At 34.2% G+C, this 24,432-nt stretch overlaps 1 protein-coding gene across 2 annotated transcripts in view; it reads right to left on the bottom strand.

The window, feature by feature from the left end:
• Positions 1–24,432, bottom strand: part of LOC148944991 (palmitoyltransferase ZDHHC6-like) — a 104,988-nt gene that overhangs the window by 17,821 nt on the left and 62,735 nt on the right. The window contains exons 1-3 of one of the 2 annotated variants that reach the window (XM_089099629.1): positions 16,487–16,645; positions 4,212–4,296; positions 1,271–1,434 (exon numbers count right to left, since the gene is read on the bottom strand). In XM_089099629.1, the coding sequence (XP_088955755.1) occupies positions 1,271–1,434; positions 4,212–4,296; positions 16,487–16,630 (393 nt within the window). In that variant the 5' untranslated portion in view covers positions 16,631–16,645. Of the gene's footprint in view, positions 1–1,270; positions 1,435–4,211; positions 4,297–16,486; positions 16,646–24,432 lie in introns of those variants that run through there. The other variant, XM_089099628.1, reaches the window with a different exon arrangement.

Below are 24,432 nucleotides of genomic sequence, written 5' to 3'. Positions count from 1 at the left end.
TACTGGATTCTTAAGTACCATTTTTTTTATATATTTGTATTTTATCTATTTTTGTTCTTGTATTTTTTATATTTTTGTATTTTACATATTTTGCATTTTTTATAGATTTCTTATATTTTGTATATTTTTGCAGTCTACAAGATGGGGATAGGGACAATGACCAGTTAATTCGCCGTTTTGGCGAAATATCAAGTTCACATCAGACACCCATACCTAGCAATACCAGTAAGGTTCCAAACTACTTAAATTATAATTAATTAGATCTGGATTCAAATTAACAGCTTACGGTGACTGGGGTCAAACCAAAAATTTTGAGAGTAGGCAGATTATATAATTGATGCATACAGTCCAATTTTCACCATCAAACTCATCTCCCAACCAAGGCCGTATCTAGATAGGGATTTTGGGGTTATACCCCCCCCCCCACGAAAATTTTGTCTGGCTCATAAAAACGTAACAAAACTGAATATAAACAAATTCTTTATTCACTTTTAAAATGTTTTTTTTTCGCACCCCCCCCCACCCAAAAAAACCCTCCCAGAACAAAACTTATGGCAATGATCTCGCTCCCAACCAAGACAACTCTGCAACAAAATACCATACCTCGCTATTCCTCTGCAAGGCCGTATGTTTGGGTCTAAAATACACCTCTCTATCTGTCTATCTAATATGCAGAATACTTGTACCAAACACATTTTATATGAAGATCCGTTATACTTTACCCCCCCCCCCTAATATGCAAATCTATAGCACAAATTTGTTACCAAAGTAATGAAAAAACTAACGAAAAAACTGGTGAGTTCTCGAATTTTACACAGCGTAAACTTGAGTAAGTGGTGCATAATACACAAGTACCAAATTTCCTTCCCCCTACGGAAATAAAAAATAAAATAAAACGCGAACAAAATTCTCAAATTTGGAAAGCCTTATTTTCCACGGAGGGGGGGGGTATTTCCCGGGAAGGGGGTATTTTCCACGGGGGTGGGTGGTTGGGTTGGTGGGGGTATTTTCCGGGGGGGGGGGTAAATGCCGGCCACCGTCTATTTATTAGGTATCTCAATTATCTGTGACTAAAAAAATTACCAAAAATGTTTGTAGAGGTACGCCGTTTGGTAAAACCAGAGGTTAATATTAGCTCTTTCCCAAGAAGGTGGAAATTTCAACGGATACTGGGTAAACCTATAATTCGCGCCCCCCCCCCCCCCTTATCATTTAACATTTTCCAGAATATCTCAACGAAAAACAGAACAGGGTCCTCATTTTGACTCACCTGAAACAAGACCATCATTAAATATGAAAGCAATATAAATGTTGCATGAGAACAGCCAATCACTGCGAAGGCTAAAAACGCTGTAAAATGTCCGTGATTATAATGCCCAACGCAATTGTTTATCCAAGGGCAATGATGATCCATCTTTAAAATACATTTTCCACCTATAAAACAAATAGACTAAATTCTTTAAAATTATATTAAATGTCCAATCCGTCGTATGATATTCCCAAAAAATCATATCTTTCTCTGCAGAGAGGCTTTGAAAAAAAGTAAAAAAAGAAAAATACAACAAAAAGAAAAAAACCGTTTAGGGAAAGAAAACCCGTTTAGAAACTAGAAAGTTTGTAATAATAAATGAATATAACTTTAGAAAGTTGAACTACAGACCAAATTAAGTCATGAAAAAGTTGATCCGAATATTCCCTAACCCCTATCCCTTTTCTGAACACCAAGGGCACCACCAGAAAGTTTTCTGGGGGGGGGGGAGAAACCGGGAGCCGCGTTTTACCATGACTTAAGTGGAACAATTTCTTATCTCCCTGTTTTTTAACGTCTTATTTTTCTTAGAGGGAGGGCAACTTTTTTTAACGTCTTATTTTCTTAGAGGGAGGGTCACTTTTTTTAACGTCTTATTTTTCTTAGAAGGAGGGAGGGTCACTTCTTCTGGCCGCTTGCATGCCTTTAAACTCATTTTTCTCAAACTAAGAGGACTTTTATGGCAGGTGAATGGATCTGTCAGGAAAGTATCAGCAGCCCATATGAGAGTTCAGGAGGGTAATTTCAGGTTACAACCCTTACTCCTTTGCTACTTATGTTAAATCACTATAGGGTTTAGATTAGAAAGTCTGCAAGGTTAGAGCGCAGATTAAAAAGTATCCATTATTTCAAATATGTGAACCAAAGTGGGGAAATTAGGCATTAGTTTAAAGACTTGAATTTTAAAGACAGATCTTTTTCCTGATTTATCAAGTAACTATAGAGCTTAGATTAGAAAGTTCCCAATCGCGTAGGTAAGAAAGTACCCCTAATGTTAGAAATCTCAATCCATGGGTGAAAATTAGGCATTAATTTCACGACTTAAAGGGTTTTTACACGTCGGTTTTTAGAGTTGCCAAGTAACTAGAGAGCTTAGATTAGAAAATGCCTAAGCGAGTAGGCTAGAAAGTACCCCTAGTTTTAGAAATGTGAACCAATGGGTGAAAGTTAGGCATTAAATACGACTTGCACGTGTTTTTACAAGTCTTTTTCTTGAATTATCAAGTGACTATTAAGTTTATATTTGAAAATGTCCAGGGCCGTTCAAAGAGGGGAGGGGGTGCTGGAACAAGCTGCTCTGGACGTCAAGGCTGGCGGGACACCATGGCTGGAGGGACGCCACAGCTGGGACTTTTTTTATTTATGTTTGAGTCGAGAGGGGGTGCCGTAATTAATTTTACCCCGGGCACCACCAGTCATAGGAACGGCCATGAAAGTGCCTAAGCGCATGGGTTAGAAAATACCCCTAGTTTTTAAAATGTAAATGAAAGGATGAAAATTAGGCATTCCTTTCATGACTGACACGTATTTTTACAAGTTTTTTTCTTGAGTTGTCAAGCAACTGTAGAGCTTTTAGCAACTATGCCTACATCAATTTATTGGGAAAGAAAAGGTTAGCTTTCCTTCACTATGGCAACAGTACCGCCAACAGTAGCCAACGTAGATGGCAACAGTACCACCAACGTAGCCAACAGTACCGGAATGGCATGTGAAAATGAGATCTGATTGCTCGAATTGTTTAAGCAGAAACTTACAAAGCCATATACAATTTGAAAAGTTAGGGAAAAATTGGTAATAAAAAGAAACATGGGTAAAACATCAGCTAAAAACGTCTGTCATAGGATAGCTTAAGAATATTTTTGAAGATATTTTATTAGAAATTAATAATTTGTGAATGATTGAATTTGTACAAAAAGCGTAGTCAAATTTAAATAATTATTTTTGATTATTTATTTTTAAGTTTCAACGTGGCAACAGTGAAAAAAAATTGATATTGCTGTAGAAAAGTCACATTTTTCAGGCAAGAATAGAACTAAGATGGGTTTAAGGGGAGAAAAATATCTAAATTTTGATGTCCTAGGTACTTAACGTATGAGCGAAAAAAACATGAATTACACAAAGCTGAAGGATTTTTTCTTTTTTCCCCATTTAGAACAAACCTTACGACCGATCTGGTATATTGAATTGAATTAAATTTATTTATAACCCGTTGAAAATACAATAACAAACGAAGTATAGAAAAAAAGAAGAAGAAAAGAGAAAAGCAAAAGAAAAATACGGATAATGACAAATAAAACAAAATTAAAATTCATAGAATAATCGCACATGCATAGCAATAAACCAAACAATCATACAGTACATATAACAAGCAAAAAAAAAAAGACAGCACAAGCCAATAAAAGAAGCACATAGACAAGCACGAACAAAACAAATATAAAACTTAAAAACTTATGGAACAAGCACACAAGCATAATAACAAACCAAACAATGATACAGTATATATAACAAACACAAAAACAATAAACGTGAAAGACTTATTGTTTTAAAATGGAACACCATGGGAGTCCATTTATTCCCCTATTATAAGGTGCAATGCATCTGCCGATGGCAGCATTGGGGACAATTAGGCCGTATTTCCTCTTGGCCCAAGAATTACTTGCCCAGGGGGGGGCGATAAGGCCTCCCCCCTATTTTTGTAAGAGACTTGTAAAACAAGTTCAATGATACCAAATCTGAATTTTCACCCCGAGATAGAGAGTATATAGGCATTTCACTATGTGGTTAAAACTTCAGAAATATACATTGTGCTATTCCATTCCAGCCGATTCTTCTTTTTTTTAAGGGTGCTGACATTTTTACTAAAAAGACCAAAACAAAAATAAAATAAAAGCGATCTACTTACACTTACTACAATGATGAGATCTAGGTGCTTTATACGCCTTACATATGTTACAAAACTGAAGAAAAGAAATGTCGTTTTGAGAAACCTAAAATGAAACGTAGGCATAAAATTCAAGTAATCAAATTTGTTCGCTGAAAAGCAAAGAGTATAAGTACCTTACAAGAATGAGGATTGGCACTAGTGTTGACAAAAAGCCCTCAACACCATCTAACGGTTGGCGACATTTGGTATTTTTAAACGTAATCACAGGCAGTGTTCAATGCACTCATTCTCACCTCTAACACTTATTACAATATAAACTGCTGTTTAATTGAACAATTCCAGACAAAAAATTGAGTGCCCACTTCAATAAATCGCCGGAAATCGTATGTTTATATCGTATGTTCGTATCGTATAATCGTATGTTCGCATGTTTGTTTTAAACATTATTTTCACCTAAAATTAGTTTTAGCCACAGTCCAATGGGATGCACATGCATCCCGAATGTCATCACATCCGAGATGCAATTGTTTACCCAAACAAATAAGGTCTTTTTGAGAAATGTATTTACTTTCTGTTTGGCTGAAAACATGTTAATGTGTATGTTTTAGAATTTTTGGTTTAAAAGCTTCAGACAGGTTTAACACCACTAACTCCTATAAAAGAGCTGCAGGGCATTCAAAAACGGAAATATTTTCCGTTAAATTTATACTCCGATTTCTCATGTCTTAAAAAGTAGCAATTTGTTTAATAATTATTTCTCCGTTTGGCTCAAAAAAATATTTTTTACATCCGTTTTTTACAATGTATTTTTACACTTTTTGATTTAAAAGCATCAAACATCTTTTTCGTCCGTCCTTTTTCAAAACAAATTATTTACAATCGCTTTAAAATAAGGTAAAAACTGGAAATTGTTTCTATTTTTTGTAAGTAATGTATTTTTTTGACAAGTACTGTATTCTATTTTAACTTAGCGCTGTTTAGATTATTTTTGAACCGAGAAAAGATAAAATAGTTTTTTTCTGTGTATTTCATAAGAAGCGCAATAGCGCTACCTATGTAGAGAGCAATGTGGGAACAATGTATTATTTAACTTCTTTTTTTTAGACCAGGGCGCTTCGTATAGAAGGAATTGTCGTAGAAACTTCAAAAAGGGCTCACCCGATTGGGAATTGAAAGGGCTAGTGCCTTTTTCAATAGTCTGAAGTTATTGCAAGTCAATCACCCCCCCCCCTTCCAGTGTCCATCATTTCCCAAGACACATCTAATCAAAAAGTTATACCCTGGGGGAATATAAGGTTTTTTTTATAGAAAGGGTGGTCGTATAAACTTCGAAGTGGGCTCATTGGATTGAAAATCAGAAGTTCTAGTGCCCTCTTTAAGATTCAAAATTATCGGGGGGCAGCTAACCCCCCCACCCCACGGCGTATTTTCCCCAAAAACACCTTCTAAAAATTTTGAGATAGCAATTTGTTAAAAAAATAATCCAATAGACTATTAAAATAGACACGGATAATCCGTGTTGCAGCGGTAACTAGCAACCTAGTAAGAGACGATCACGTCCAATGTTAAGAAACATAATAACTATAACTCCTAAAAATAGAGTAAGATCAAAACAAAAAGTATATCATTAGAACAGCCTTGTCCGAAACCCCAATATAGGAAACTGTCTGTCCCTTGGCTTGAACAGCAAGGGAAAAATAATGGGTTGAAAATCAAGAAAAGTGGAAGCTGCTACAGCATTCTGCCTAAACGGCAACTTTTTTTTCTTTTTACTTCCACAGATAGCTTGGCATTGGAACATCGTAAAGAGTTGTTCAATGGCTCATTTTAAAGGAAATTAATGGGGTTAAAAACCTTTTGTAGATAAAACAAATTATTTTTAAAATGGAATCAATTTTTTTATGAAAAACTACAAATTTAATGTTAAAGATTGATCAATGACGTCATCATCGTAGGCTGTAACCAGGTCGTTACATTAAGGAGCGAATTGTAGCCCATACTAACAGAAGTAATAAAAGGAATTATTATATACATGATTATTTTAGTTCTATTGGGGTTATCATCCTAAAAGACCTAATTTCAAGAACTTTCAACTACGTTGAACAAAACAGATATCTCAAAATCTTGCTTGGATATGTTTGGTAAAATGGTGGGCGTGAGAGGAGTGTTAGTCGCCCTCCAATCACTTTCTACTTTTAAAAAGGACCCTAGTCCTTTCAATTTTCAATTGAATGAGCCCTTTTGAAGAATCAGATTTTTATGCTGATTTCAAACATATAAGTTTAATCAAGTTTAGTCTTAACCATCAAAAGTTACGCGCCTGATAAAATTAGCATTATTTTCGATAAAAGGGGGAAACAACCCCTAGCAGTCATAGAACTTTATTAAAAATCACACCATCAGATTCAGCGTATCAGAGAACCCTACTATAGAGGTTTCAAGCTCCTATCTGCAAAAATGTGGAATTTTGTATTTTTTTTTTCCAGAAGAAAGATCACGGATGCGTGTTTATTTATTTATTTTTTTTCCCATGGGTGATCGTATCGATCCAGTAGTCCTAGAATATCGTGAGAAGGCTCATTCGAACGGAAAATAAATGCTCTAGTGCCCTTTTTAAGTGACCGAAAAAATTGGAGGGCAACTTGGCCCCCTTCCACGCTATTTTTTTCCCCGAAGTCACCCAATCAAAATTTTGAGATAACCATTTTGTTCAACATAGTCGAAAATCTAATTAATATGTCTTTGAGGATGACTGAATCCCCCACTGTTCCCGGGGGAAGGGCTGCAAGTTATAAACTTTGCCCATTGTTTACACATAGTATTGGTTATTGGGAAGTATACAGGCGTTTTCAGGAGGAATTTTTTTCTAGTGGGGGTTCGGGGTCAAAGTAGAGGGGAAGGGGGAAGATCTTTCCATGCAGGATATTTCCTTGGGGGAAGGGACATTTCTATGAAGGGGTCGCCAAATTTCCCAGCATTATTTAAAAAACGATCAGAGATTAAATAAAAAAACAAGTTTTTTTTTCAACTGAAAGTAAGAAGAAACATTAAATTTAAAACGAACCGAAATTATTGAGTATATGAAGGGGGTTCACTAGTAGTGTAGCTATAACAGTTACAAGCGGACAGTCCCCCCATATAGCTATAACAGTTTCAAGCACACAGTCCCCCCATATAGCTATAACAGTTTCAAGCAGACAGTCCCACCATATATCTATAATGATAAATAGCGCACAGTACTCCCGCCATACACACAGACAGTACAATGACCAGATTCAACCTACCATGAAAATTCGTGCTGTTCACGAAACCATGGTTTTGGGTCATGGCTGTTCACATATCTAATGTTAAACATGATTCTTCATTATGGTATGATTATAGGCGTTGACAGAAATGAAAATGGTAAACGATCTGAGGGAATGCTAGCTCCTATTCAGAGATACTTATTTTTTTATTTGGGCGATTCTCAACTGTGTTCGGTATAATACACAACTACCATTTGAACAGCGTTGTTAGGTCCCCTATCCCAACCCCAAGGACCCCTCCCCCCCAACTTTTTGCCCCCCCCTCTCTCAAACCCCTCCCCCTCCCCCCTCAAGCCCCAGCTTTTTTTTTAACATGATATATTTTTTCAATTTTTTTTTACATCTCTTACAATGACATGTAACACTTACAACAAAAAAATCATATTTAATATTTTCTAAATTCAAAATGAGAATGATATAGAAATGTTAGTCGTGACTTTTACTATTAGAAAAATATTGTTTTTAGTAGCACTTTTTTTAACTAAATATTTTTTTTGGACCGAAATTATTCAACTTTTTTTCAAACAGTTTTTTTTACTTTTTTTTCTGACATAGCATTGCTAAGGATATCTCTTGCCTAAATGATATGTTCCTTAAAATGATCTAACATTACTAAAGATAACAGATATATTTTGACCATATACATTCTTGTTTCTCACAATTAAAAGCTAAGCTTCTAAAAATAGTCTAACATTGCTAAGGATATCAAATTCATTTGACTCTATGCATATTTTTTCCTCTCAACTAAATGATATGATACTCAAAATAATCTAACATTGCTAAGGATATCAGAAGCATTTTTTCATCATCCATCCTTGTTTCTCTCGATTAAAAGCTAAGTTCCTAAAAATTATATAACACTGCTAATGATATCAGATGCATTTTAACCCTATGCATCTTTGTTTCTCTCAACTAAATGATAAGTTCCCAAAAATTATCCAACATTGATAGGAATATCAGAAGCATTTTGTCAACATCTATCCTTGTTTCTCAAATCTAAAAGCTAAGTTCCTCAAAATAATGTAACATTGCTAAGGATATGAGATACATTTTGAAAATATGTTTCCTTGTTTATCAAAACTAAAAGCTAAGTTCCTCAATATGATCTAATATTGCTAAGGATATCATAATAATTTTGACCCTATGCATCCTAGTTTCTCCCAACTAAATTATAAGTTTCTCAAAATTATCTAACGTTGCTATGGTTATCTGAAGCATTTTGTCCACATCCATCCTTGTTTCTCAAAATTAAAAGCTAAGTTCCTGAAAATGATCACACACTGCTAATGATATCAGATGCATTTTGACCCTATGCATCTTTGTTTCTCTCAACTAAATGATAAGTTCCCAAAAATTATCTAACATTGATAGGAATATCAGAAGAATTTTGTCAACATCCATCCTTAATTCTCAAAACTAAAAGCTAAGTTCCTCAAAATGATGTAACATTGCTAAGGATATCAGATGTATATTGAAAATATGTATCCTTGTTTCTCAAAACTAAAAGCTCAGTTCCTCAGAATGATCTAACATTGCTACGAATATGAAATTCATTTTGACAATATGTATCCTTGTTTCTCAAAACTAAAAGCTAAGTTCCTCAAAATAATCTAATATTACTAACTATAACAGATGCATTTTGACCCTATCCATCCTTGTTTCTCTCACTAAATGATAAGTTCCTCAAAATTATCTAACACTGCAAAGAATATCAGATGCATTTTGTCCACATCCATCCTTGTTTCTCAAAACTAAAAGCTAAGTTCCTCAAAATGATCTAACATTGCTAAGGACACCAGAATATCGGATGCATTTTGACCCTACGTATCCTTGTTTCTGTCAACAAAATGAAAAGTTCCTAAAAATGATCTAAAATTGCTAAGGACATCAGATGCATTTTGACCACAAGGATCCTTGTTTCTCAAAAATAAACGCTAAGTTCTTCAAACTGATCTAACATTGCTAAGGCTATCAGATGCATTTTGACCCTATGCATCCTTGTTTCTCTTAACTAAATTATAATTACCTCAAAATGATCTAACATTGCTAAGGACATCAGATGCATTTTGACCCTATGCATCCTTTTTTCTTTCAACTAAATGATAAGATCCTCAAAATAATCTAGCATTGCTAAGGATATCAGATGCATTTTGAAAATATGTATCCTTGTTTATCAAAACTAAAAGCTAAGTTCCTCAATACAATCTAATATTGCTAAGGATATCATATTTATTTTGACCCTATGCATCCTTGTTTCTCCCAACTAAATTATTAGTTCCTCAAAATGATCTAAAATTGCTAAGGATATCAGAAGCATTTTGTCCACATCCATTCTTGTTTCTCTAAATTAAAAGCTAAGTTCCTAAAAATGATCTAACACTGCTAATGATATCAGACGCATTTTGACCCTATACATCTTTGTTTCTCTCAACTATATGATAAGTTCCCAAAAATTATCTAACATTGATAGGAATATCAGAATAATTTTGTCAACATCCAACCTTGTTCCTCAAAACTAAAAGCTAAGTTCCTCAAAATAATGTAACATTGCTAAGGATATCAGATACATTTTGACAATATGTATCCTTGCTTCTCAAAACTAAAAGCTCAGTTTCTCATAATGATCTAACATTGCTACGAATATGAGATTCATTTTGACAATATGTATCCTTGTTTCTAAAAACTAAAAGCTAAGTTCCTCAAAATAATCTAATATTACTAAGTAAATCAGATGCATTTTCACCCTATCCATCCTTGTTTCTCTCAACTAAATGATCAGTTCCTTAAAATGATCTAACACTGCAAAGAATATCAGATGCATTTTGTCCACATCCATCCTTGTTTCTCAAAACTAAAATCTAAGTTCCTCAAAATGATCTAACACTGCAAAGAATATCAGATGCATTTTGTCCACATCCATCCTTGTTTCTCAAAACTAAAAGCTAAGTTCCTCAAAATGATCTAACATTGCTAAGGACACCAAAATATCGGATGCATTTTGACCCTATTTATCCTTGTTTCTGTCAACAAAATGATAAGTTCCTAAAAATGATCTAAAATTTCTAAGGACATCAGATCCATTTTGACCAAAAGGATCCTTGTTTCTCAAAAATAAAAGCTAAGTTCCTCAAAATGATCTAACATTGCTTAGGCTATCAGATGCATTTTGACCCTATGCATCCTTGTTTCTCTCAACTAAATGATAATTCCCTCAAAATGATATAACATTGCTAAGGACCTCAAATGCATTTTGACCCTATGCATCCTTTTTTCTCTCAACTAAATGATAATATCCTAAAAATAATCTAGCATAGATAAGGATATCAGATGCATTTTGAATATATGTATCCTTGTTTATCAAAACTAAAAGCTAAGTTCCTCAATATGATGTAACATTGCTAAGGATATCATATTTATTTTTACCCTAAGCATCCTTGTTTCTCACAACTAAATGATAAGTTTCTCAATATGATCTAATACTGCTAAGAATAACGGGTGCATTTTGTACATATCCATTCTTGTTTCTCTCGATTAAAACCTATGTACCTAAAAATTATCTAACACTGCTTATGATATCAGATGCATTTTGACCCTATGCATCTTTGTTTCTCTCAACTAATTGATAAATTCCCAAAAATTATCTAACGTTAATAAGAATATCAGAAGAATTTTGTCCACATCAATCCTTGTTTAACAAAGCTAAAAGCTAAGTTCCTCAATATGATCTAACATGCATCAGATGCTAAGGATATCAGATGCATTTTGAAAATATGTATCCTTGTTTCTCAAAACTAAAAGCTCAGTTCATCACAATGATCTAACATTGCTACGAATATGAGATTCATTTTGACAATATGTATCCTTGCTTCTCAAAACTAAAAACTAAGTTCCTCAAAATAATCTAATATTGCTAAGTATATCAGATGCATTTTGACCCTATCCATCCTTCTTTCTCTCAACTAAATGATAAGTTCCTCAAAATGATCTAACACTGCAAAGAATATCAGATGCATTTTGTCCACATCCATCCTTGTTTCTCAAAACTAAAAGCTAAGTTACTCAAAATGATCTAACATTGCTAAGGACACCAAAATATCGGATGCATTTTGACCCTACGTATCCTTGTTTCTGTCAACAAAATGATAAGTTTCTAAAAATGATCTAAAATTGCTAAAGACATCTGATGCATTTTGACCACAAGGATCCTTGTTTCTCAAAAATAAAAGCTAAGTTCCTCAAAATGATCTAACACTGCAAAGAATATCAGATGCATTTTGACCCTATGCATCCTTGTTTCTCTCAACTAAATGATAATTACCTCAAAATGATCTAACATTGCTCAAGGCATCAGATATGTTTTGACCCAATGTATCCTTTTCTCTTTAGATTGAATGCTGAGATCATAAATATTATCTACCATTGGTAAGGATATCAGATTCATTTGGACAATATGTATCCTTCTTTAAAAAAACTAAAAACTAAGTTTCTCAATATGATCTAACATTGCTCAGGATATCATATTTATTTTGACCCTATGCATCCTTGTTTCTCTCAACTAAATGATAAGTTCCTCAAAATGATCTAACATTGCTAAGGATATCGGAAGCATTTTATCCACATCCATCCTTGTTTCTCTAAATTAAAAGCTAAGTTCCTAAAAATGATCTAACAGTGTTAATGATATCAGATGCATTTTGACCCTATGCATCATTGTTTCTCTCAACTAAATGATAAGTTCCCAAAAATTATCTAACATTGATAGGAATATCAGAAGAATTTTGTCCACATCCATCCTTGTTTCACAAAACTAAAAGCTAAGTTCCTCAATATGATGTAACATTACTAAGGATATCAGATGCATTTTGAAAATATGAATCCTTGTTTCTCAAAACTAAAAGCTCAGTTCATCACAATGATCTAACATTGCTACGAATATGAGATTCATTTTGACAATATGTATCCTTGCTTCTCAAAACTAAAAACTAAGTTCCTCAAAATAATCTAATATTGCTAAGTATATCAGATGCATTTTGACCCTATCCATCCTTGTTTCTCTCAATTAAATGGTAAATTCCTCAAAATGATCTAATACTGCAAAGAATATCAGATGCATTTTGGCCACGTCCATCCTTGTTTCTCAAAACTAAACGCCAAGTTCCTCAAAATGATTTAACATTGCTAAGGACACCAGAATATCGGATGCATTTTGACCCTACGTATCCTTGTTTCTGTCAACAAAATTAGAAGTTCCTAAAAAATGATCTAAAATTGCTAAGGACATCAGATGTATTTCGACCACAAGCATCCTTGTTTCTCAAAAATAAAAGCTAAGTTCCTCAAAACTATCTAACATTGGCAAGGCTATCAGATGCATTTTGACCCTATGCATCCTTTGTTTCTCTCAACGAAATGATAATTACCTCAAAATGATCCAACATTGCTAAGGACATCAGATGTATTTTGACCCTATTCTTCCTTGTTTTTCTCATCTATATGGTACGTTTCTCAAAATGATCTAACATTACAAAAGACAGAAGATGCACTTGGACCACTTGCATCCTTGTTTCTCAAAAATAAAAGCTCAGTTCATAAAAATCATCGAACATTGCTACGACCATCAGATACATTTTGACACTTTGTTTCCTTGTTTCTCTAAACTAAATGATAATTGCCTTAAAATGATCCAACTTTGCTAAACATATCAGATACTTTTTCACCACATGCTTCCTTATTTCTCAAAAATAAAAGCTAAGATTCTCAGAATGATCTAACATTGCTAAGAATACCAGATGTATTTTGACCCTTTTTATCCATGTATCTCTTAATTACATGATAAGTTCTTCCAAATTATATAGCTTTGCTAAAGGTGATTTTTGACCACCGGAATCCTTGTCTTTCTCAACTAAATGATAAGTTCTTCAAAATAATTTAATATTGCTAGAGATATCAGATGCATTTTGACCACATGCATCCTTGTTGATCAAAAATAAAAGCTAATTTGCTCAAAATGAACTAACATTGCTAAGTACATCAGAATATCTGATGCATTTTAATTTCTACGCATCACTGTTTCTCTCGACTAAATGATAAGTTCCTCAAAATGATCTAATATTGCTAGAAATTTCAGATGCATTTTGACCACATACATCCTTGTTTCTCAAAACTAAAAGCTAAGTTCCTCAAAATGATCTAACATTGCTGAGGATATCAGATGCATTTTGACCCTATGCATCCTTGTTTCTCTCAACTAAATGATAAGATCCTCAAAATGATCTAATATTGCTAAGGCCATCAGATGTATTTTGAAAATATGTATCCTTGTTTCTCAAAACGAAAAGCTAAGCTCCTCAAAATGATCTAACATTGCTATGGATATCAGATGCATTTTGACAATAATTATCCTTGTTTCTCAAAACTAAAAGCTAAGTTCCTCAAAAAGATCTAAAATTGCTTAGGATATCAGTTTCATTTTGACCCTTTGCATCCTTGTTTCCCTAAACTAAATGATAATTTCCTCAAAAAGGTATAACTTTGCTAAGGTTATCAGAAGCTTTATGACTACGTCCATCCTTGTTTCTCAAAACTAAAAGCTAAGTTCCTGAAAATGATTTAACACTGCTTAGGATACATTGCTAAGGATCTAACATTGCTAAGGGGGTTGAGGGAGGGGGAGTTGGGGGGGGGGGCAAAAAGTTTGAGGGGGGAAAGTTGGGGAGAGGGGGTCCTTGGGGCTGGGGTAGGGGACCTAACAACACTGTTCAAATGGTAGTTGTGTATTATACCGAACACAGTTGAGAATCGCCCAAATAAAAAAAAATATGTATCTCTGAATAGAAGTTAGCATTCCCTCAGATCGTTTACCTTTTTCATTTCTGTCAACGCCTATAATCATACCATAATGAAGAATCATGTTTAACATTAGATATGTGAACGGCCATGACCCAAAACCATGGTTTCGTGAACAGCACAAATTTTCATGGTAGGTTGAATCTGGTCACTGTACTGTCTAATTGTATGGCGGGAGTACTGTGCGCTATTTATCATTATAGATATATGGTGGGACTGTCCGCTTGAAAGTGTTATAGCTATATGGGGGGACTGTGCGCTTGAAACTGTTATAGCTATATGGGGGGACTGTCCGCTTGTAACTGTTATAGCTACACTACTTTCACTCCCTAATCAATACCTCGCTCTTTACGCTAAAGTTTTTTTTAGTACTATCAAAAGAGCTATTTATTCTAATTAACAGGCCTTTGTGATTCAGGGGTTTGTGATTCGAACAAAATTCGAACTTTAGCGTAAAAAGCAAGGTATTGACAAGAGAGCGAAATCCCTAATATACGTAATAAAAACATACGAATATAGAAATTCGTTACGTAAGTTAATTCGTGAGTTACGTCAGAACAAAATTTCGAGAAAGCCAATTAGCAGAAAAAAGGAAAATTAATATACGAATTTCGTTTTAATTATTCATGTACAGTGAGCCAAAATCAAAGCTGCAATAATTCAAAAACATTCAGAAATAAACTAAAAAAAAAACAAGTTTTTTTAACTGAAAGTAAGGAGCGACATTAAAACTTAAAACGAACAGAAATTATTCCGTATATGAAAGGGGCTTTCCCCTCCTCAACACCTCGCTCTACGCTCTTTGTGTGGAAATAAACATTAAATCCCGCGTCGGTTAGTTAAAACCTAACAAAAAATAAACTAATTTAAAATATTAAGGTATATTTCTAGTTTGAAATGAAAGATTTAAATTATTTCTAGGATGCCATAATTTTTTTTGCAGCTTACATAATATCTTTAGCGATTCTGATCTGAGAACAAAAAAAAATTGTTGAAAGATAAACGTGTATAAATATTACATTCACTTATTACGTCATATATCGTTGTACGAGAAAAATCAATCCCTTTGTAGCTTTTCAACATATTTTAAACAGTAACCTTCTCAAGGTGATTAATAAAAAAAAACTTTTTCCACAAAATAAATTTTTCAAAGAAAAGTAAAGAACTCCATTAAACAAAAAATAAGCATAAATAAAATCAAATAATCTACCAAGCTTGAAACTACCACAAATCAGCATCGATAAATAAATGAAACCCAAAACGAACAGAAATTCCAATAAACAACCGAGTCAAACTACAACCGAGCAGAAATAACATGAGTAGGGCTAAAAACCCCTATGCTTTCCCAAGGCTAGAATACAATTTGCACTTTACTGAAAAAATATAAATGTTTTTACTTTTATAACTTTAATAAACAAATAATATTAACATTTTGATTACTAAATATCAGTATATGTATATTAAACTGACAATGCATATTCATTTGTATTTTTTTCAGAAAGTGCAAATTATGTTCGGGCCTTGGGAAGGCAAAGGGTTTTATAGCCCTACTCAAGTTAATTTCTGCTCGTTTTGAGTTTGACTCGGTTATTTACTGTAATTTCTGTTCGTTTTGGGTTTCATTTATTTATCGATGCTTATTTGTGGTAGTTTCAAGTTTGGTAGATTATTTGATTTTATTTTTGCTCATTTTCGGTTTAATGGAGTTCTTTACTTTTCTTTGAAAAACTTATTTTGTGGAATTTTTTTTTCATTAATTTCTGCTCGTTTTATATTGACATAGTCTTTTCAGGGAAATAGAAAATAATACTTTAAATCTTTTCATTTTTTTAATACTTTATAGTAAACTATTAGATCTACTACCATTTGTAATTATTTTTTTTAAATATAATCAATTTTTCCACAATAACTGAATTCTTAAGGCCAATCTTGATGAATGACGTCATAATCGTAGGTAGTGACCATATATGAAGTAATAAGTAAATGCAATATTTACACGTGCTTATCTTTCGACAAAATAATATAAGACAAACATAATGGATTCATCATTAGAAATGGGGACTAGCCTATGTAAGTTTCAACAAACCTAGTAAAGAAAAAACTACAGCGCATAGTGACTAAAAATAAAATAATAGAAGCAACCTTTGAAATGTTGCTTATCTGGGATATGGTGCCATACAGAGGATCGTGTCTTACTATTCCAACTAAGAAAAAGCCATATGCTTTTTTCTGTTTGTAGTCCGGGTTTCTAAAAAAGAGGAATACGATAGTTAGTTTTAAAATCATAGGCAGCACGCTAGCGCTGCCTAAGTAAAGAACGATGTGGGTAAAATGTGTTTTTTTCTTCAGCTGGGCACTTCGTATCGAAGGAGTTGTCGTAAAAACTTCAAAAATGGGCTCATTCGATTGGAAATTGGAATGGCTAGTACCTTTTTTAATAGTCGAAAGTGATTGGAGGGCAACTACCCCCCCCCCCAAGCCCATCATTCCCCCAAACACATCCAGACAAAATTTTGAGATAGCCATTTTGTTCACAGTAGTTGGTTTCAAGATAAAAGATATGTTTTGAGGAGGTCACTCCCCCAAAACCCTCAGGGCAAGGGTTTTAAGTTACCCCTGGGGGCATATAAGGCTTTTTATATAAGGCGTTGTCGTAAAAACTTCAAAAAAGGCTCATTGGATTGGAAATTCAAAGGGCTAGTGCCCTTTTTAATAGTCAAAAGTGATTGGAGGGCAACTAACACCCCTCCACGCCCACCATTTCCCCAAACACATCCAATAAAGATTTTAAGATAGCCATTTTGTTCCACGCAGTTCAAAGTTCAGGAAATTATACCTTTAAGCAGCACACTCCCCCCACAGTCTTCAGGGCAAGGGTTATAAGTTATGCGCTGGGTGCATATAAGGTTTTTATTGAAACCTTTGTCGTAGAAACTTGAAAAAGGGCTCAGTCGATTGGAAATTCAAAGGGCTAGTGCCGTTTTTTATAGTCGAAAGTGATTTGAAGGCAGCTAACCCCCCTCTCACGCCCAACTTTTCTCCAAACACATATCAATATTTTAGATAGCCAAAATGGTTAGTACCTTCATTAAGGATGACAAACCCTCCCCACAGCCCTCAGGGCAAGGGTTGTAACTTACGCCCTGGGGGCATATAAAGGTTTTTATTGAAAGCGTAGAAGCTTCAAAAGGGCTCATTCAATTGGAAATTGAAAGGACTAGTGCCTTTTTTAATAGTTGAAAGTGATTGGAGAGCGACTAACACTCCTCTCACGCCCACTTTTTCCCAAACACATCCAATCAATATTTTGAGATATCCGTTTTGTTCAACGTAGTTGAAAGTTCTTGAAATTAGGTCTTTTAGGATGATAAGCCCCTCAGAGCCCTCAGTGCAATGGTTGTAATTTATGCACTGGCGGCATATAAAATTTATATAGAAAGTTGTTATAGAAATTTCAAAAAGGGTTCATTTAATTGGAAATAGAAATTACCCTTTTTAATAGTCGAAAATGTGTGAAGAGTAATTAACCCCCTCTTACGCCCACTACTTCCCCAAAAACATTCAATCAAAGTTTAGAGATAGCCATTTTTTCAATGTAGTTCAAAGTTCTGGAAATTATGTATTTAAGGATGATACCTCCCCCCCCCAGAGCTCCACGGGCAAAGGTTATAAGTTCTGCCCTGGGGGCATATAGGCTTTTTATAGAAAGAGTTGTCATAAAACTTCAAAAGGGGCTCATTCAATTCGAAATTGAGAGGGCTAGTGCCCTTTGTAATAGTCGAAAGTGATGGGAGGGTAACTAACCCCCCTCTCACGCCCGCCATTCCTCCAAACACATCCAATGGATATTTTAAGATAGCCATTTTGTTCAACGTAGTAGAAAGTTCTGAACATTAGATCTTAGAGAATGACACCTCCCCCCAGCACTCAGGGCAAGGGTTGTAAGTTATGCCCTGGGGGCATATAAGATTTTTATTGACAGTTTTGTCGTAGAAACTTCAAAAGGGCTCAAATTATTGGAAATTGGACCATTTTTAATAGTTGAAAGTGATTGAAGAGCGACTACCGCCCCTCTCACGCCCACCATTTCCCCAAACACATCCAATGAATATTTTAAGATAGCCATTTTGTTTAAAGTAGTTGAAAGTTCTGGAAATTTGGTCTTAGAGGATGACAACCACCCTAACAGAGCTTAGGGTAAGGGCTGTAATTTATGTCCTGGGGGCATATAAGATGTTTATAGAAAGCGTTGTCGTTTCCAAAAGGGCTCTTTCGATTGGAATTGATTGGAAGGCTTGACATTTTTATACTAAAGATCGATGTGGGTATAATGTATTATTTTTTTGTTGTTGTTGTTGTTTGGACCAGGGCACTTCGTATCGAAGGAGTTGTCGTGGGAACTTCGAAAAGGGCTCATTCGATTGCAAATAGAAAGGACTGATGCCCTTTTTAATAGTCGAAAGTGATTGGAGGGCAACTAATCCCCCTTCCACTCCTACCCTCCCACCCCCACCCTCCCATTTCCCCATTTTGTTTAAAAATTAAATGTTGCCTAAAGATTAAATCAAAATGCACTGTGATAATGCTAATTCCCAATAAGGCTTCTCAGCAGTATCCCAAGAACGACTGAGGGTATTATGTTCAAACTTTCGGGGCTACTTCTGCTCTTAAAATTTAACCAATTCAAAATAGCGTAAGTGTATCCTAGCTATCAAAGAAAGTAAACAGATATTTATTTCAAATGCTATCAAGTTTTCCAGTTCAGGTTAACTAAAGGAGGTATGAAACTAAATTAAACAGTATTATTTGTGTCCAGATTTTCAAAAGGGTGTGTGTTGTTAAAAATTGCTGAAAATTTTTCTCCAGCATACAAATAGCAGGCCAAACTATAAAGTCTTAAAAAACGAGAAGATTTAAATTATTATTTTCTTTTTCCCTGAAAAGACTATGCCAACATAAAACGAACATAATTTAATTAAAAAACTTTTTCCACAAAATAAGTTTTTCAAAGCACAGTAATGAGTCGCATTGAACAAAAAATGAACAAAAATAAAATAAAATAGTCTACCAAGCATGAAACGACTACAAATCAGCATCGATAAATAAATGAACCCCAAAACGAACAGAAATTACAATAAATAAATATAAAGGATCAGTACAGTTACAACTTTTGCTTATGAATATAATAAAGAACGAACTCTAGCCCAAAGCAGGGTTCGGACTCACCTATTTCCAATAAATTCCTATATTTTAATGCACTCCTACAAAATGCCTGCATAAAATCATTATTTTTACAAAGAACTTTTACAATTATATGAAACATGCAGACACAGTTATTTAAAATACAGTTATTTTGTTTTTGTTTTTTTTTGGGGGGGAGTATAAAATCTGATTTGTCAACTGAAACTAGAAAAATTCCTGAAAATTTTAAATATTTTTTTTTATATAACTACAAACTGCAAAAATGTTTATGGTGTCTGAGCAACAATTTTAATTTTGTAATTCGAATCAGCAAAATACCTAAAAATTTTAAAATTAGATTTGTTTTCCTTTTGCTTCAATTGACTCGTTATACCATAAAAAAAATATGCAGGGTTAAGCTTAAATGAATTGTGCTAAAATCATCGTACTCTTTTATATTATATACTTTAGAAATTCTGAAATGAGACCTATTGCAAATAGAACTATTCAAGCAACTGCAATTGCAACTGATGAAACAGCTACAGGTATAACTTATCGAAACATTGCAGTGAAAATTGATCCAACGTCTGCAGGTACAAATCACCTTCATTTTGAGGCCACAGCGGCAAAGCAGTCAGAACAAGATAGAGATGAAAATAATGACTCAAATAAAATAGATAAGGATTTAGAGAGTGAAAATCAGACATGGCAATCCGATCGCGATGGAGACGAAAACAATGACTCAAATGAAAAAAATGAGGGTATGGAGGATAAAGATCTGATGAGGCAGTCCAATCATACAGATAGGACAACTGCAGGTACGAATAACCCTCAATTTGACCAAAAACGAAATGAAAACAATGACTCTTATATAAAAGATGAAGATATTGAAGATAAAAATCAGAGTAGGCAGTCCGATCATGATGGAGACGAAACCAAAGACTCAAGTGAAAAAGATGAAGATATAGAGGTTAAAAATCAGATTAGGCAGTCCAATCATGATGGAGACAAAACAAAAGACTCAAGTGAAAAAGATGAATGTGTAGAGGATGAAAATCAGATTAGGCAGTCCGATCATGATGGAGACGAAACCAAAGACTCAAGTGAAAAAGATGAAGATATAGAGGATAAAAATCAGATTAGGCAGTCCCATCATGATGGAGACAAAACCAAAGACTCAAGTGAAAAAGATGAATATATACTACCAAAATATTCTGGATTATATATCAATAATACGTGGAATACATCAAATTTCAATGAGTTAAAAGAAAGAGCCTTTCATAAAAACAATGAAGGATTAAAGTTGACAGAGTTACCTATTCAAACAAATTCAGTAGATATGACGAGGTTTGATCCGGTCAGTTGCTACCGATCCCATGTCTGCTATTCTGAGTATCGAGGATATTACATTGCTGGTTTGGTAATAAGTGTGGTAATTGGTGTGCCAGTGCTAATATTGTTAATATGCTGGGCCTTGGAATGTTGGTGCGGTATCTGCTGTGGCTTCATTGCTTGCTGCCTTGCTTGCTGCGATGGCTGCATTGCTTGCTGCAGAAATTATCATAGGTAAAACTTCCCATACCAGGAATCGAACTCAGGACAACTAGGTGAGGTCAAGCTATCCTAACCACTTGACCATATAGAATATATTAAAACATCCAGGTTGCAGCGGTAGCTAACAACCTAGTAAGAGACGATCACGTCCAATGTTAAGAAATACAAATAACCCATAACTCCCAGATCAGATCAAAACAAAAAGTGTCCTATTAAAACCGATTTTGCCGAAACCCCTATTTGGGAAACTTGCCATCCCTTGGCTTGAACAGCAAAAGAAATATATTGGCTAGAAAATCCAGAAAAAAGGCAGCTACTACTGCAATCTGCCTATACGGCAATTTTTTTCTCTTTTCTTTTCCACAGATAGCTTGGCACTGAAACATCGTAGAGAGTTGTTCAATGGTTCATTTTAAAGAAAATGTAATAATAAAGAATAAACTCTTGCCTAAAAACTAACTTGTATATGCCACTTTCAAACAGTTCGTGGTAACGAACTGTAAGTAAAGAGCGACCCGGCTCAATAGTAACCGAAACTCTAAAAAACGGAATTTTGATACCAGTAGATACATCAGAAGAATCAGATTTTTATGCTGATTTCATATATATATATAAGTTTTATCAAGTTTAGTCTTACCCATCAACAGTTACGCGCCTGAGAAAATTCGCATTATTTTCGAAAAAAGGAGGAAACAACCCTTAGCAGTCATAGAACTTTAATGAAAATCACACCATCCGATTCAGCGTATCAGAGAAGCCCTACTATAGAAGTTTCAAGCTCCTATCTCCAAAAATATGGAATGTTGTATTTTTTGCCAGAAGAAAGATCACGGATGCAGGTTTATTTGTTGTTTTTTTTGTTTTTTTTCCCATGGGTGATCGTATCGATACAGTAGTCCTAAAATATTGTGAGAGGAATCATTTAAACGGAAATTAAATGCTCTAGTGCCCTTTTAGAGTGACCGAAAAATTGGAGGGCAACTTGGCCCCATTCCACGCTATTTTTTTCCCGAAGTCACCCAATCAAAATTTTGAGATAACCATTTTGTTCAGCATAGACGAAAATGTAATTAATATGTCTTTGAGGATGACTGAATCCCCCACATTTCCCGGGGGAAGGGCTGCAAGTTATAACTTTGCCCATTGTTTACCATAGTATTGGTTATTGGGAAGTATACAGGCGTTTTCAGGAGGAATTTTTTTCTAGTGGGGGTTCGGGGTCAAAGTATGGGTTAAGGGGGAAGATCTTTCCATGCAGGATATTTCCTTGGGGGAAGGGACATTTCTATGAAGGGGTCGCCAAATTTCCCAGCATTATTTAAAAAACGATCAAAGATTAAATAAAAAAAGAAGTTTTTTTCAACTGAAAGTAAAAAGCAACATTAAATTTAAAACGAACCGAAATTATTGCGTATATGAGGGGGTTCGCTCCCTAATCAATACCTCGCTCTTTACGCTAAAGTTTTTTTTAGTACTTTCAAAAGAGCTATCTATTCTAGTTAACCGGCCTTTGTGATTCAAACAAAATTCGAACTTTAGCGTAAAAAGCGAGGTATTAACCAGAGAGCGAACTCCCTAATATACGTAATAAAAACATACGAATATAGAAATTCGTTACGTAAGTTAATTCGTAAGTTACCTCAGAACAAAATTTCGAGAAAGCCAATTAGCGAAAAAAGGAAATTTAATATGCGAATTTCGTTTTAATTATTCATGTACGGTGAGCCAAAATCAAAGCTGCAATAATTCTCTTAACGAATTAGCGAATTTTTGAATTTATGACCGAATTTAATAGACTCTTAACGAATTTTCTCAAACTTCTGATCAATTTAGATCTTTTTTTGGCAAGAATATTCCAGAATGCCAATTTTCCCGAAAACATTTTAAGCCGTTTTCGAGAAAAAATAAATATATATATCGTCTCACTGTCGCTTATCGTCTAAACGCAGGCAATTTCAGCCTTTTCTTGAAGTCATGACGTTCAAATGGACCTTAAATTAGAAGTGGTGCCTTTGTAAAATTACATTTTTTTTAATTGAACTTTTAACTTTTGACTCGGCTTGTCTTTTGTCATTATGAAAGACATATCACTGAAACATTGTTTATTTCAATTGTTCAGGTGGTGGGACAGAAAGTTCTTTTTCTTCTAACGATTTATCTATTCCAGGTTTTTGATTTTCCAAGGTATTGAAGGCATTGACGACCACCTTTTTTTCTTTCAATTGTTCAGGTGGTGGGAGAAGAACTTCTTCTTTTGCCTTGGCTTGTCTTTTGTCATTATGAAAGACATATCGCCGAACCTTTGCTTCTTTTAATTGTTCAGATGGTGGGACAAAAACTTCTTTTTCTTCCAACGATTTATCCAGTCCATGTTTTTGATTTTCAAAGGTATGGTAGATATTGATGGCTTTATCCATGTCAAAATCCAAAACCCAATCATCATCGCTATCACTTTCAATTTGTTTACATCGTTACACCTCGGATTTTCATTAAATTGCTGCTCTTCATTTTCATTTCTGACTCCCACACTTGTTCGGTGTCGTATATCTTCTAACCGTGTCTTTCTTTGCCCGTCATTTTCATTTTTAACACGCTCTAATTGTCATTTTCGCATATCTTCCAACCGGCCGTGCTTTGCTCTTCATTGTCATTTTTGAAATTTTTTGGACTTTGATTCCTTCAGACAATTTAGCAATGGCCTTTGCTTTAGCTGTCCGTGTTGGTGTTGTCACAATTGATGGTCCAGGTTGTCAAATTTCACATCTTATCACGTTTGATATTTCAGGTGTTGGTTCCAAAGAATCATCATTTATAGTAATTTCAACTGCAAATTTTCGTTTTTTGGGCCTCTCAACAGACATTGTAATATATTAATAACTTTTGTGTTGGAAACTCAACAGTATTTTTAATGCTCTGCATGATATAATATAAGAAAATACTTATATGATGCCATATATGATGTCATAAGAAATGCTTATATGATGTAATAACATATGCTAGTACATGACACCATTTGCAAAAACCAAAATTAAGGCTCTTAAGGATTTTTTTCAGACTTCTAACCTATCCAGATCATTTTTTTTATGCGAGAATATCCCAAGATACCAACTTTTACGAAAAAATATGGAGCCGTTTCCGAGAACATACATATATACATACATACATACACAATTATTGCTCACATATAAAGATAGTATATATATATATATATATATATATATATATATATATATATATATATATATATATATATATATATATATATATATATATATATATATATATATATATATATATATATATATATATATATATATATATATATATATATATATATATATATATATATATAT

The sequence above is a fragment of the Artemia sp. Qi Xiang Cuo genome, chromosome 13, assembly GCF_049724085.1.
Source record: "Artemia sp. Qi Xiang Cuo chromosome 13, ASM4972408v1, whole genome shotgun sequence".
Lineage (NCBI taxonomy): Eukaryota > Metazoa > Arthropoda > Branchiopoda > Anostraca > Artemiidae > Artemia > Artemia sp. Qi Xiang Cuo.
The sequence above is the reverse complement of the archived record's forward strand: the minus strand, read 5'-3'. Positions and strand labels throughout refer to the sequence as shown.